This window comes from Xyrauchen texanus, chromosome 9, assembly GCF_025860055.1.
Source record: "Xyrauchen texanus isolate HMW12.3.18 chromosome 9, RBS_HiC_50CHRs, whole genome shotgun sequence".
NCBI lineage: Eukaryota > Metazoa > Chordata > Actinopteri > Cypriniformes > Catostomidae > Xyrauchen > Xyrauchen texanus.
The window spans coordinates 37,093,921-37,108,422 of record NC_068284.1 but is presented as its reverse complement, the minus strand read 5'-3'; the positions used below and the strand labels follow the sequence as shown (position 1 = coordinate 37,108,422).

Genomic DNA, 14,502 nt, shown 5'->3' with positions numbered 1-14,502 from the left:
TGCAGCCGATTTATTTTGGCCGATATTTGGTCGATATGTGCTTGTTTTTAACCTCTTATTTGAACCTTTTATTTGTAAGATAAAATGTAACACAAATAATTACTTAAGATAGACAAAATTCCTCAACAAATACATTTATTGAACACTTGACACTTAAATTAAAAATGTATAATGTAAAAACATATTATATAAATAATGTATAACAAATATATTAAATAAACAAAGCAGGTGTTACGAACTGCTCCGAGACACGAAGGTTGAGATCCAAATGCAGCTTTAATTAAGGGGCAATCCAGACACATAATCCAATATTCAGAGCATCCAAGAGAAGCACAGGCATAACTATGGATGGGTATCGTTAAGGTTTTAATGGTATACTACTCTTACTGCTTATCGATCCGGTACTTCAACTGTATTCTTAACGGTTCTTTATAAGATAAACATTTATGCATTTTGGCAGATAAACGTTATATAGGCACAGTGATTTAATTTCAGGAAGGTCTACTAACATTACTGTTCAGGTGTGGTCTAAAAAGAAATCTAATAATCTAGTAATCAATTGTAAAATAACACTGCATAGTTTATCATAGATAGATTAATGCTTATTAATGCATAAGTTATTCATTCAAGAGCTGTAAGTGATTTTCTCTTTGCCTTTTGTTGTTTGATTCGCAGTAATGGCTCAATCGTCAGCATGTTTATTAGACTGCTTCCCCTTTAAGACCGAGTTCAGATCTAATAGACTCCTGATGCAGCATATTTTCTCCCAACTATTTCCATAACTACGTCCATTTAAGACATAAACTGTGTTTAAGTGAATCTCCAAGTCGGTCGTTTAGACATATTTTTGTGTATATTTGATCGTTTAGACGCGCACATGAAACCCAAAGTAGTCTATACTTTGCTTGTCTCGTTGCTGTCTGTTTCGGAGCGCGCGCCGCCTTGGGAACGGTATCTCTTGCGATATTTTATTATTAAACACGTCCCGCAGTTTAGCAACAGTAGCATTTTACAACAATCACCGATCGTGCTATTCTGACGTTAAGTTTGAGTTTTAGGGAGAAATGTCAGTGCACCGCTGTGAAGGGAAGGAAGTTGTGCTAGACAGAATGTGGCTTATGTATAAATATTCTTTTTATAATCTTTGGAAGGTGAAATATAAAATAAAATCAGACTAATAATCACAGATCTAAACCAGGCTACGTTTGAATGTTTAGTTCTGTCACTCATTTAGCTGGGCTGTGTTGTGCTCGCTGTGCGCGAGATCTCTCTCTCTCTCTCTCTCTCTCTCTCTCTCTGACTGCGAATAGCTAAATTGCATCACAGACGAATGGTTTCATAGAATTATTATACATAGATATGGCTGGCGAGATAAAATAACTTTCTCTTTATAGCAATAATACATGTATTTTCTTAATTTCTCCAGTACTGACAGCAGAACCGGTAACGTCCGAGCTTACCAAAGCCAGTCCTTCAATAGCATATAGCGCGTTGGTATTTTTTTTAATTACTTATATCTCTGCATTGAGTGACAACCCTCTCAAATATAAGACACACAAACAGAACAAATAAAAGTCTCAGATTCACTGTCTGTAATTGCAAAATTCTTGCTTACTTATTGTGACATGATAGCAACCCTTCTGCTGTGATAATGCAACTTCAACTACGCTATCAATATCCAAAGTAGCCGAATGTCATGTCGCGTTTTTTCTCGAAGTTGGCAGTAAAATATCAAAAGTTTTTAATTAAATATAAATAAGTTATACAAATTTAATCCTTACTGTTTTCTCCAAGGAACTTAGCTCCTTCCTTATAGGCACTGGATGAGGTCTGCTCACTCTGCTGGAAAATGACTCTAGGGGCAGCGTGCGTCGAACACGTGTTCCACAACAACACTAGGCTGCCCACAGATGGGCCTGCCTAATAATCGGCTTGATATACTTGGAAATTGGCCGATGCCGATTATGTAAAAAATGCTAAAAATCGGCCGATTAATCGGTCGACCTCTAATTGAGACACCCAGAGAAAAAAGGCTGACAGAAAGACATCTAGTACACCAGCTCAACAGTTTTTTTTTTCACATTAGACTTACTGACCATTAACTTGGGCATGGCACACTGAAGGACTGCCTAGTGCCCTCAGCTATTTCCAAACAAACTGACAATACTGAGCTGTACACATCATTAAACATCCTCTTCATAATCTAATGACCATCACAGACATGGCCTGCTAATCCCCAGCGGTGATTTGACATGCTGATTTGCTTTGGGTTTGATTGTGTTTCTGTGGAAGAGCCATGTCCTCATATGGCACATCATATCACTTCTAAACCCCTTTGGGGTTGATACAGATGAAGACACAATTTTCACTTTTACATCTGAGAATTGATGTTTTACATTTGAGTGGGCATATTGTATAGCACAGAGGATGGATCTATGATTTACATATATGTTCTTAGCAGGTTTCTAACCAAAGTGACTTAGTGAGCATAGTGCTACCAACTCCAATATCATGGTTTTGATTCCCATGAAACAGACATTCTGATAAAATCCATACATTGAATGCATCGTAAGTCACTAGATAAAAATGTTTGCCACAAAAAGCATATGTAAATAAATAACAGTTTCTTCAGCATAGAATGTACAATGCACATTAAGTTGGGACTTAAATTCCAAGAAGAAACCCGGAGCAAATGCAGATTTATTGACTTTTTTAAATCCTGCCATTTGAAAGCGAACACATGTCTAGAATGCTCATGTATACAAACATATTTCATAGCCAAAGGCAAGTCCCTGAAAACAAGGGTGTGTTTTAGTAGATTATGATTTTATTTGCTTTTCCTATGGGCTTCTATATGGCGTTTGATGCATAGCTTAGAAGTGCCACGTATTTTCATCTCTACCTGTCCATGGCAATTAGCATTAACGTGATTTGCACACTTAATTGTAAGTTGGATGCTAATTGAAAGTGTCTACTATTAACATAAATGTAAATGAGTCAAGGCAGAATGCATAGAGCTCCAAAATGGGAGTGAGCACACCCACTGTTAACAAAATCCGCACAAAGAGAGCTTAAATACCGTATATCAAAAAGCTGGAATATTGTATGTGATAGCGCTGTGAGGCACTTCATTTGTAGTAGGATAGCATCAGAAAAGGATGTGAGGCAGTTTGAGGTTGAGTGATAGACAGCAGCAGATAGGGAAATGAGGCAGTATGGGATGCTTTGAGTGTTGTAAAGCAGCATTTCTCAACTTGTGGGTCGCAGGTCTGTTCGGATAATACCATGGTCCTACTTTCATTGAAACGTTTTTGGCAGCCACCCAAGCAAAATGTTGGGCCGGCGAAGCAAATTTTATGATAATCTCACGTTCTGCGCTTTATACGTGCTAAATGTGCTTCTAAATGTGTTTTTGGCCAGTGTGGCAAGAGCCATCATGGAGCCATTAGCACCAATATTCTGTTTTGCTTTAATGTATCTCTGGAGTCTGTGCGCATCAACCGGACCTCCCTCGTTACCGCGGCACAGACAACAAAATTGATGCGAACATTTGAATTCTATTGAGAAGCTATAGAGGAAGTCAAACATTAAACAGCTCTGACATACTAAACAGCACTGAGGAGGCAAAGAGCAATACTTTTTTCAAATTACACATCATCACGATATATCATGATTTTACTGCAGTAACTGATATTTTGACAAAATGTTATAGTTTATAACTACAGTACTATAGCTGCATTGACATAAACACAGTAATATGGAGACATCCATGTTCATACCTGTACTTATATGGCATTGCACTGTAAATATAAGGCCAAGTACTGGACCTCTAAGACTATACATCAACAACAAAAATAATGTCACTTGATATATGCCCTTACACTTGAAAACCATGAACAAATCTATGCAATATAAATCAAATGTGACCCAGGCTACATTAAATACAGGTAATTTTTTTTTACTATGTTGGGTCCCCACTTGATTTCCTATGTAAATCTGGGTCCTGAAACTCAGTTGAGAGCCGCTGGTGTAGAGTCAGTGTGCACGTTTACATGCACGCTCTTATACCAATTATGCTTAATAAGCCGACAATGAGTATGGGAAATGCATTAAATGGCTTTACTTTATTGGCATAATGTCACAAACCGCTGAAGAATAAACCGGTTGACACAGATATATTTTTGCCCACTACCCCAATTTCGTTTTTGCATGTAAACTGCCTTTACTGGCATTATTACCGGCTTATCTGAAGAATGTAAGTATTGTGTGCATGCCTCTTCACAAATTTACGTCAAAAGCAAAGAATAACACATGTAAACGTGGTTTTCTTGCTTATTCTGATTTTTTAAATATTCTGATTTTGGGGAGTTGTCAGCATATTAGTGTGCATGTAAACAGGCTCAATGTGTGTTTTGTTGTGAATAGTGACTCTTCCGCACTGTCTCCCTCCAGGAGCTTGTTTTTGTGACTGAGGAAATTGCTCATACATTTTTAAATGATGCTTTGCGGAGAGACAGATTTCCCCAGATTCCCTCAGAGTCAGATTTACAATACAGCAAAGAACGAGTGCTGATGTTCATGGAGTGCCTGCATCCACCTCTTTGCACACAAAATATATACTCAAACACATACACATCAGTGGAGACTCACATACAATAAAATCTCTTACAGGAATGACAGCTACTGTACAGTAAATCTAACATTTTACTGAGACTATAGAATCATTTTACCAAGATAAATACAGTTCTTTGATAAGATTTACTTTTCTGTTGTTTAAATATGGTGTTTATAAGGATGCTTTAGAAAGAACAGCTATTGGAAGAGTTTTTGATTCTAAACTCAAGCTAACACCCACTAGTACTAAGGGACCATCATGTTGATCAGCGTGTGTGGGTTTATCTGTGCCTTTTTCACTAAATTAATTAGGCTGGACACAATAACTAATTAATATTGGAGATTGTGGCAGACAAGCAATTACATCCTTATTGGCTTGTGGACCTCTCTTTAACCCTTCTGTTAACTTCGGGACATTTTGTTCTTTTTCTTTTTCATTTTTTTTTTCATTCATTTGTTAATGCCAACAGCATAAATTTTGCCAAAGGTATGTATTTTTGGGGGGATTTTGATAGTTCAATCTCAGTTCATATAATATATCTATAAAACACTGTGCACACAAAATATTTACACTCAGGACCTTCAGGACAAAAATGCCCCATTGAAACCCATTAAAATGGCAATATTTGATCCCAGTGCCATTACATTTTTTTTTGTTTGTTTTTTTTATTATCTGACACTGTGTAAAAAATAATAATGCAACCAAATCAATGTTATTGCTAATCATTGACATATCCCAGACAGTGAAAAAAAAAATCCCTTAGCATTTAGTATATGGAATATAATGATTTTTATTTATTTTTTCATAAAACCAACAGTGGCATTATATAAACAAACTGGCATTTAACGGGTTAAAATCCTGAAAATGAATGAATATTTGATAGTTATGATCAGGACTGATGTTGGTTAAAAAAAAGTACTCATTGTAAGTGGAAAACAATATTAATAAATACTATTATGGCAGTTTTTTGATGCTGACATTTTTGTCCTCTAAGGACCTCTTGAGTAACTTTTTTTTTATTATTATTGATGCACATGGGTTAATGAGGCTGGACACTTTTTTTTTTTTTTATTCAAAGGAATTTATAGGCAATGATGGGGGAACAATGTGCATTTACTTTTCAATTGTAATATATGTAGATATAAGTTTAGCTTGTACATGATGATCATCTAATATATTATCATGGGGGGAAATGGAAACATTTGCTGATTTAGTTATAACACAAAATGTAAAATTATGGAAAGGGGCCATATTACCCCATTACTGGCTATGCTTGTGCCAGCAGTTTTCTGTAATTTTCCCTGTTGCACTAGTAGGACAATGACAATGACCCTTACCCGCCACGCACTCTCTCTAGCTCTCTTTCTCTCTCAGAGTCTCTCTATGACTGTTGTGCCATTTAGTTCTCCTTAAAGAAATTCTGCTCCGGTGGCATGTACTTAAATGTGCCTTTACTGAGGCTCTAAATTTCTGTTTAATGGTAGTATATGCAAGTACGACTTTGATAAAATAATCCCAGGGAATCCTGTGTGTGTATTGCCACCAAGTGGTCGTGGTAAGAACTGCACTTTAGTAATCTGCTCACGACTCAGCAGTGCCCCAGAGGACTTGTGACTTTAGATGCATGATGATTGAAAACAGAGGAAAAAGGTCATCCGATAGGGTGGTGGTGAACGTGTAAACCAGGAGGATGGAATACATTAAAGCGAGCAAAGAGGAGAGGAGAACAGAGAAAACAAGAGAAAAAAAATGCTCAAATCAGAGGGAGAATTTTAAGATTATTTATGGGTTGGTACATTCTGGGAAGGAAATGATGGTTAATGGAAGTCTCTCTCTCTCTTTCTAGAATAATGCTGAATGCTGTTGTATATCAGAACAACTCATCTTAATTGAGTTGGCAGGAGCCATCAGTCAGTGCTCAGAACTGTGTGTGTGTGTGTGTGTGTGTGTGTGTGTGTGTGTGTGTGTGTGTGTGTGTGTGTGTGTGTGTGTGTGTGTGTGTGTGTGAGCGTGTATTTATCACTTTGTGGGGACCAAATGTCCCCATAAGGATAGTAAAACCCGAAATTTTTGACCTTGTGGGGACATTTTGTCGGTCCCCATGAGGAAAACAGCTTATAAATCATACTAAATTATGTTTTTGAAAATGTAAAAATGCAGAAAGTTTTCTGTGAGGGTTAGGTTTAGGGGTAGGGTTAGGTTTAGGGGATAGAATATAAAGTTTGTACAGTATAAAAACCATTATGTCTATGGAAAGTCCCCATAAAACATGGAAACACAACATGTGTGTGTGTGTGTGTGTGTGTGTGTGTGTGTGTGTGTGTGTGTGTGTGTGTGTGTGTGTGTGTGTGTGTGTGTTTTAAGACTGTTCTTGTCCCTTCTGGCCATTTGTGACAACATTAAACTGCCATTGGCCCCACATATCAATTATGTGTGTTTAATTAAGATGTTTTGGGTGTGCGCGCATGTCTATGCATGTGTTTATGTACACAGAAAAGTATATGTTTGTGCTATTTTTATTTTGTTGGTGTTTAACACAGCATGTAGAGTAATAGTAATTTGCAATTTCTCTTTCTTGCTTCCGGTTACATATTACGGTTCAGTAGTATAGCTTTCATTTACTGATGCTTGGTCTCTTTCTAATTTGACCATATAGGCAATTAGGTATGGAGGATAATTATTTTAATGTTACGGTCAATAAACAATATGATTGCTGATGTGAATATATGCTGTTTTGCCTGTTTTTAAATAAAAAAAAATACCATTCACACTAATTGTAATGATATACTCTAGTGAAATTAGGCATACAAATATTACAGTTTGAACTGGACAAACTTCTTCCACTATTTCCAATCCTAATCCAGTCGGCCTAATAAGTCTGTCATGACCATTAAAAAACACTACAGATGGCTATTACCAATAAGGTCACAGATATATTGTGAATGCCAAACACAGTTTGATTCAGAGATATTACTCTCTCTTTGCTGCTTCATTCTCTTTGTTCTCAGCTTTTTGTCCTACTCTGTGGCTTTTTTCACCCAAATTCTGTCATCTGTCTTTGAAAGATCTGTGTATGAACAGACATCAGACAGAGGCTACGTCCACATTAATCCAGAAACATTTGAAAATGCCGTTTTCGTTTTTGAAACACTCTCCGTTTACACTGCCATTTCCAAGCATTTTCAAAAGTTGCTTGTCCACATGAAAACAAATGAAAACTCCCCTTAATGCATATGCAAACAAATCTGCATTCCATTTATGGTGTGAAACATAATTTTTCTTGCGTTCCATCGGCAGACAGCAATTCTCAGTGAACTTCCCATTGCCTTAAACAACACTATTAAAGTAAATAGCAGGCACAACAACACAGCTACAACATGGGCCACCATCTTGATTGTTTTGGGTTGAATGGATCACATGGCTGTGTCACATTACAACAAATATCTCATTGTTTTCAGATATCACCGTTTCCCCTGTTCAGACTACCACACGAGGACAGCTTTTCCAAATGTATACACTTGGGAGAGCATTTTCGAGAAAGCTAAATTTTTGCTGTCAAAAATGCCGCCTCAGTGTGCATGGAAGGCCAAAACATAGAGAAAAAGAAGCATTTTCAAATGAAAACATATTAGTGTGGACGTGGCCAGAGAGAGCATAAACATAACAGAGGGTAAGAAAAGCATGATGTTTACAAATCAAGACTATGGTTTATTGAGGAGGAAGTGTGTTTAACATTGTCTGCTTTGCCTAACACACTGTAGGACACTACACCAGAATTTGGAATCTGGTTTGTGGGTGCATGTCGTACAATTGCCAGACAATAGTGAGATTGTGTTTCTAAATGTGAACATTTTAAATTGCCAAAAAATAAAAGAAATAGAATAATACATTTAGTGAGGTTTATGCTTAAAACAAGTGGGAAAAAATCTAGACAGTGGAATAAGACAAAATACTCTTGGTAAGATTTCTTTAAACAAGATATTTAATATACATTCTCTGGAAACAAGAATTAATGGAAACCTATTATGCCAGGTGTCCCCAGAATGTGTCTGTGAAGTTTCAGCTCAAAATACCCCACAGATCATTTATTATACCATGTTGTAAATGCCTCTTTTTGGGTGGAATCAAAAACACACTGTTTTTATGTGTGTCTCTTTAAATGCAAATGAGCTGCTGCTCCCCACCCACTTTCCAGAAGTGGGCTTTGCATTTACTGCTCCTGCTTTGGATATTACAGCAACAACAAATCAGAACCAATATGACTGACAGTGTAAATTCCTGAGCACATTCGGAAAGGTGATTTGCAAACATTCACAAAATATAAAGTGCGATACTTAAACAGATTGTTTCAATAGAGCTTTGCTCGTATTTCATATTCACAGAGATAATTTATCTTATTTTCAGTATATTTTTAGAGGAAAACAAGACAAAAATACTGATGTCTGATATCTAATGATAGAACAGGAAGTTCTGCAGTGAGGTTGAGTGCGTGTTTGTGTGTTTATGTGTGAGAGGGAGGCAGAGTTTTTACTCTGCGTTTACCCTGAAGGTCAACATCGTACATAATGTGTAAGCTTGTGGTAGACTTGTTGCTGTCTGCATTCTTGTCAATCACAGATTAATAAAATCATGTTCTCCACTACGGCTGTTATAATAAATAAGCCCGTTCTCCCCTGCTCCATATTAGCCCACTACATTAATGTAGTCTGATTCATTCGGCTCTCTTCGTGTGCACTACACATTTCCTCTCAAGTGCACAAGAGGGACACATCCAAGACTTCACTAATTTGGTATAGGAGTGCAGGTTCAAAATAGAAGAGAGGTGTTGTGGGACCTGTTATGCTCTTTTCATCTGCATTATGAAGTCTCAATGAAGCACATAAGAATCAAGAGCTCTACAGTTCAATTTCCCTTTACGATTGTTTGTGATCACACTCACTGAAATTATTTTCATGCTGGAGGGATAAGAATTTATAAGTCTTGGCTACCAGTCTATTGTTGGTCCTTTGTTGCAGTACAGACATTTATGGTCTGAATAATAGCACAGTCAATAAAATCCATACAAAACCATGTCCAGAAAATGTTAATGACTCACAGTTGTCAGCAATATTCCTTCCTAGTGGGCTGACAGTTGCTCCCGCTGTTCACACCGCATCTCATGCTTGCAACGTGAAGGGTATAATCTATTAAAATGGCAAGTGAAATGAAAACGTACTGCTCACGCCCCACTGACGGAGGATATGTGAACGTGGCGTTAGAAAAGGAATGATTTATCTTGTAGGGTAGTGAAAAACTACATATTTTCAATGGTTGGTAGGTTGTCTGAAATATTTGTTTATCTAGATAATAAAGTTTGTTGTTGGCTTGATAAAGCCTTGTCTGAATGTTTAAACTCGTTTGAAAACTATGAAGCTTATACAGACAATTCAGTAAGACAAACATCCAGCGAGCTAGAGAAACTGTGCCAGAACTTGTAGTGAGGGGCGACTAGCATGTTGCTGTGCATTACTAGCATGTTTAAGCACGTAGCTAGGTGTTGCTAGCATGTGGCTAGACATGGTAGTATGTTCTAGCATGTAGCTAGGAGTTGCTAGCATTTTGTTATAATGTTTAGCATCTTTTAGCCTGTAGCCAGGTGTATCTAGCATGTTTTAGCATTTTACTAGGTATTGCTAGCCTTTTTAGCATGTAGATAAGCATTTATAGTATATAGCTAGTGTTTTAACATGTATTAACATGTGTTGCTAGCATCTTGCTAGGCATTATTATAATGTTATTTGGCATTGCTAATATGATTTAGCCTGTAGCCATGCATTGTTAGCATGTTGTTAGAATGATTCAGCATGTTGCTAGGCATGGCTAGCATGTTTTATTATGAAGCCATGCATTGTTGTTGTTGTTGGTAACATGTTTTAGCATGTTATATATATATATATATATATATGTGGCTAATAATAATAATGGTTATTTTAAAGCATATATTGAGTCTTGTCAGAACCTGAATAGTTTGTTGGACCGAGATGTACTTACTGCAGATACAGGGGAGGTCCAGACAGCAGGATGCTTGTGTATTACAGGACATGTCATGCTGCCATTTTTTTGGATGAAATACAAATAATTTACAGGAGATGAGTAGCAAAATCAATCTAGCTTTATAATTGTTAGTTTACATACATAATATCCATATCTAAATGCTATAACCTACGTTAAATATTTTAGTGTGATTGAACAACTGATCCTGTTAATAGACTGAATTTATTGGTCTTGCGCAGCCACACAGTATACTGTACCATACAAAAAGAACAACATGCAATACAAATAAGAATATTTATTTGGACCTACATTATAAATATCGTACACAAAAGTTCAGTGTTCTCTGTAAAGCAACTATAAAACAGTATGTATATATTATTAAAGCACTATACAAATAAATGTAAAGTATACTGAATTAATGTCCACACTGTTTTCCAAATCACCTTTTCCCCTTAAGGGAAGACATGCACATTCTGCAAAGACACTCAAAAGGAAGTTAATTGAAGGCAGGAAAAAATCATAATACATTTCATTTCAAACGTGATAAAACATCTCACTACTGTACATGTCTCAGCTAATAATTATGGTCTTCCACTGTAGAATTATCCATTTAGCATCACAGCATGAAAACAGTTGAAAACATCATCACTACTAATAGACAGTTCAGGAAAAACACAGTTTATACTCAGTAACAATACCATTTCAAAACAATTGAAGCATTCACAAAGGCCAATGCTGAGTAGAAATGAACAAATTCTCAAAATGTCTAATGAACTTTCAGTATATCATCGTAGCTGGACCATAATGGTGGATAATGTAAGTAATCCCCCCTGCTGACTTGCCAATAAAGTGAAAAGAGCACACAAACAAATAAGTCAATAAGTCAATCCTTCTGTAGGCAGCTGATTGAAGCAGTAGTGTCTGAGACTGGAGCGCTTTGCTTTGCGAGGTGTTTCTGATCATAACATTTCTGTTTGATATAAAACTTTAGTTTCGCTTTATTATTAGGGATAACCATTAACTGCACACATTGTCAGGGGAATTTTAAAAACATCTTTCAACATTTAGAAAGCAAGAATGTAACTGCATGACACACAAGCAAGCAGTGACCAGCTACACACAAAATGGCAACCGAACGCACTTCTGCTAGACAACCTTGCGAAATACAGTGGACTCACTTAGAATATTGTGTATTCCTATTTACTTGTGCCCTAATCATTCCTTTATTTCTTTGGGTCCTACAGGAAGTTCTACTACATCACTCTGTTACGGGACCCTGTGTCTCGCTACCTAAGCGAGTGGAGGCATGTCCAGCGTGGGGCCACATGGAAAACCTCCCTGCACATGTGCGATGGGCGAACACCCACACCCGAGGAGCTGCCACCCTGCTACGAGGGCACCGATTGGTCGGGCTGCACACTACAGCAGTTCATGGACTGTCCGTACAACCTGGCGAACAACCGACAGGTGCGCATGCTAGCTGACCTCAGCCTGGTGGGCTGCTACAACATGTCGTTTATCCCAGAAAAGAAACGCGCCCAGATATTACTAGAGTCCGCGAAAAAGAACCTCCGTGACATGGCCTTCTTCGGATTAACCGAATATCAGCGCAAAACGCAGTACTTGTTCGAACGGACTTTCCACCTCAAGTTCATCCGGCCCTTCATGCAGTACAACAGCACGCGGGCCGCTGGTGTCGACCTGGATAATGATACAGTTCAACGTATCGAGGAGCTTAACGATTTGGACATGCAATTGTACGACTATGCCAGGGATCTTTTTCAGCAGCGCTACATGTACAAGCGGCAACTTGAGCGAAGAGAGCAACGTCTGAAGAACCAGCCCGCGCTTTTTCCTTTTCGACGGATGGCCAGCTCCGATCCTATATCCAAGGACGATGCGACGGAGTCTGAAGCTTTGCGCTTGCCCACAGAGGACTACATGAATCACATTATCAACCGCTGGTAGCAGAGCTGGGGGGAGGGGAATGGGAAATACTGGTTGATGAGGAGAAAACGGCTTCAATCCCCAGATCAAGTTAAGCAGGTGACAAAAACAGAGACATAAAATAGACTGGTCTTTAGCGCCACCACCTTGTCCTTAAATACAAGTCAAATACGGCCCTCCCCCCTTCTGTTATGCACCAGGATATCTCTGTCTCTGCAAGGGAGGGCTAGAATTGTGGGAAACACTGGCGCAGTGTTTGCCATGAAGACTTTGTTTGCCAGATGTCAGAAATAAGACTGACTAACTTAAAGCACTGAGCCGGAAGACTTCAATGGGCCTAATCACCCAATGAAGAAAAAGAGAAAACAAATGTAAAGATTATGGGAATTATATTCACTGCAGATTTTAAAATAATGAACAGAATTAAATTGTATAGAGGTATTTGCTTAAATGTCTGCTGCCATTTCAGCCATGAATTTGTGACAGTCTGTCTCTTTATGTTTTAGTTTATAATGCTCTTATTTGTTTTGATTATTTTTAAAGGGATTTTTCCTTCCCTCAAAGAGGTATACTCACAGCACTGAGACCAACAGAGCTGCCTAACAGTTAGTGGATGCAATTTATTAGCTTTTCAGAATCAATGTTGACTTGAAAAGGTCTGTTCTATTATCTTGTTTTGTATTTTTGCATCGGTCGCAAATTTCAACGCACAGACAGGATGTGGACCATAGCCATTATTTAAAGCTTTCAACATACTGGATGAGACACCCATTAGATAAGTGTACTAATATAATCTTACAGAATGTGAGAGCACACCTCAATTGGTGGCATTTCATTTGTCCAATCTGACAGATGTCTTGCCCGATGCTCTTGGCCGAGACAAATTCTAGCTTGACATGGCACCAAGCCTAAGAATACAATCTAGGCCATTTCTTAGTAGCTGAGTTGTGGCTGTTGTCTTATGCCTAAAGGGAGCAAGTGGAGACCCAAAGGGATTAGCTTTGTGTTTCTGAGCTTCTAGGACTGGGTGATATACCTAAAAAAAAAATATTGTATCTCAATATTTTTCAACCTTTTGTTGATATTCGATATACTGCCCAGCCCTAGTGTGTGTAATAGAGAGCTCATGAAGCCAAAAAGCAAAAGGAAGGAGCAGAAGGCCGCAAATGCAGCCAATATATATGTCACCATTCTCAATTCTCATAGATGAATCATTATTTTGAATGCAAGTGGATAAGGAATGTCTGTATGTGTATATACAATGTTTTAAATAACTGTCCTACAGTAAGTATGCAAGTGTGTTTGGGTTACCAAACTTGTATACAAGTATTCATGAATATCTGTATGAGTGTGTGTGTGTGTGTGTGTGTGTGTGTGTGTGTGTCTCATGACCAATCTCTTGCCATGGTCATCAGGGACTGAAGCCAGTAAAGGGACAAGAAAGATGTCACATGTCTCCCCTTATGCAAATCTTTGTGAACTCTGAGTTTTAGAGTTCACAAGGAATCGTTTGCCCAAAAAGTTTTATCATAATTTACTTGCCTTCATGTCATTCCATTGACTGTTTTTGCTTGCGTGGAACACAAAAGGAAATGTTTTGCAGAATGTCTAAGCTGATCTTTTTTCATACAATCAAAGTGAATGGAGACTGGGGCTGTTGTGGTCCAAAAATGGTAAAAAAGGCACCACAAAGTATCATAAATGTAATCCATGTTTCACGCACTATATTTTAAGTAAAATTTGAAGTCTTAGATGAGCACACGAGAATACAAGTCGCATGAGTCATGGATTACTGTTGTGGTGCTTTTTTTGTCATTTTTCAGTCTCTACAGCTCCAGTACCCATTCACTTTCATTATATGAGAGCATAATAAAGATATAAAGAGCATAATCTCGTTTTGTGTTCCA

At 37.8% G+C, this 14,502-nt stretch overlaps 1 protein-coding gene across 2 annotated transcripts in view; it reads left to right on the top strand.

Annotated features, from left to right (window-relative positions):
* LOC127649471 (heparan-sulfate 6-O-sulfotransferase 1-A) overlaps nucleotides 1–14,080 on the top strand; it is a 203,215-nt gene extending 189,135 nt beyond the window's left edge. For both annotated transcript variants that reach the window (XM_052134571.1, XM_052134570.1), the window contains one exon: nucleotides 11,893–14,080. In XM_052134571.1, coding sequence (XP_051990531.1) covers nucleotides 11,893–12,616 — 724 coding nt within the window. In that variant the 3' untranslated portion in view covers nucleotides 12,617–14,080. The remainder of the gene's footprint in view (nucleotides 1–11,892) is intronic.
* Nucleotides 14,081–14,502: the final 422 nt, after the last annotated feature.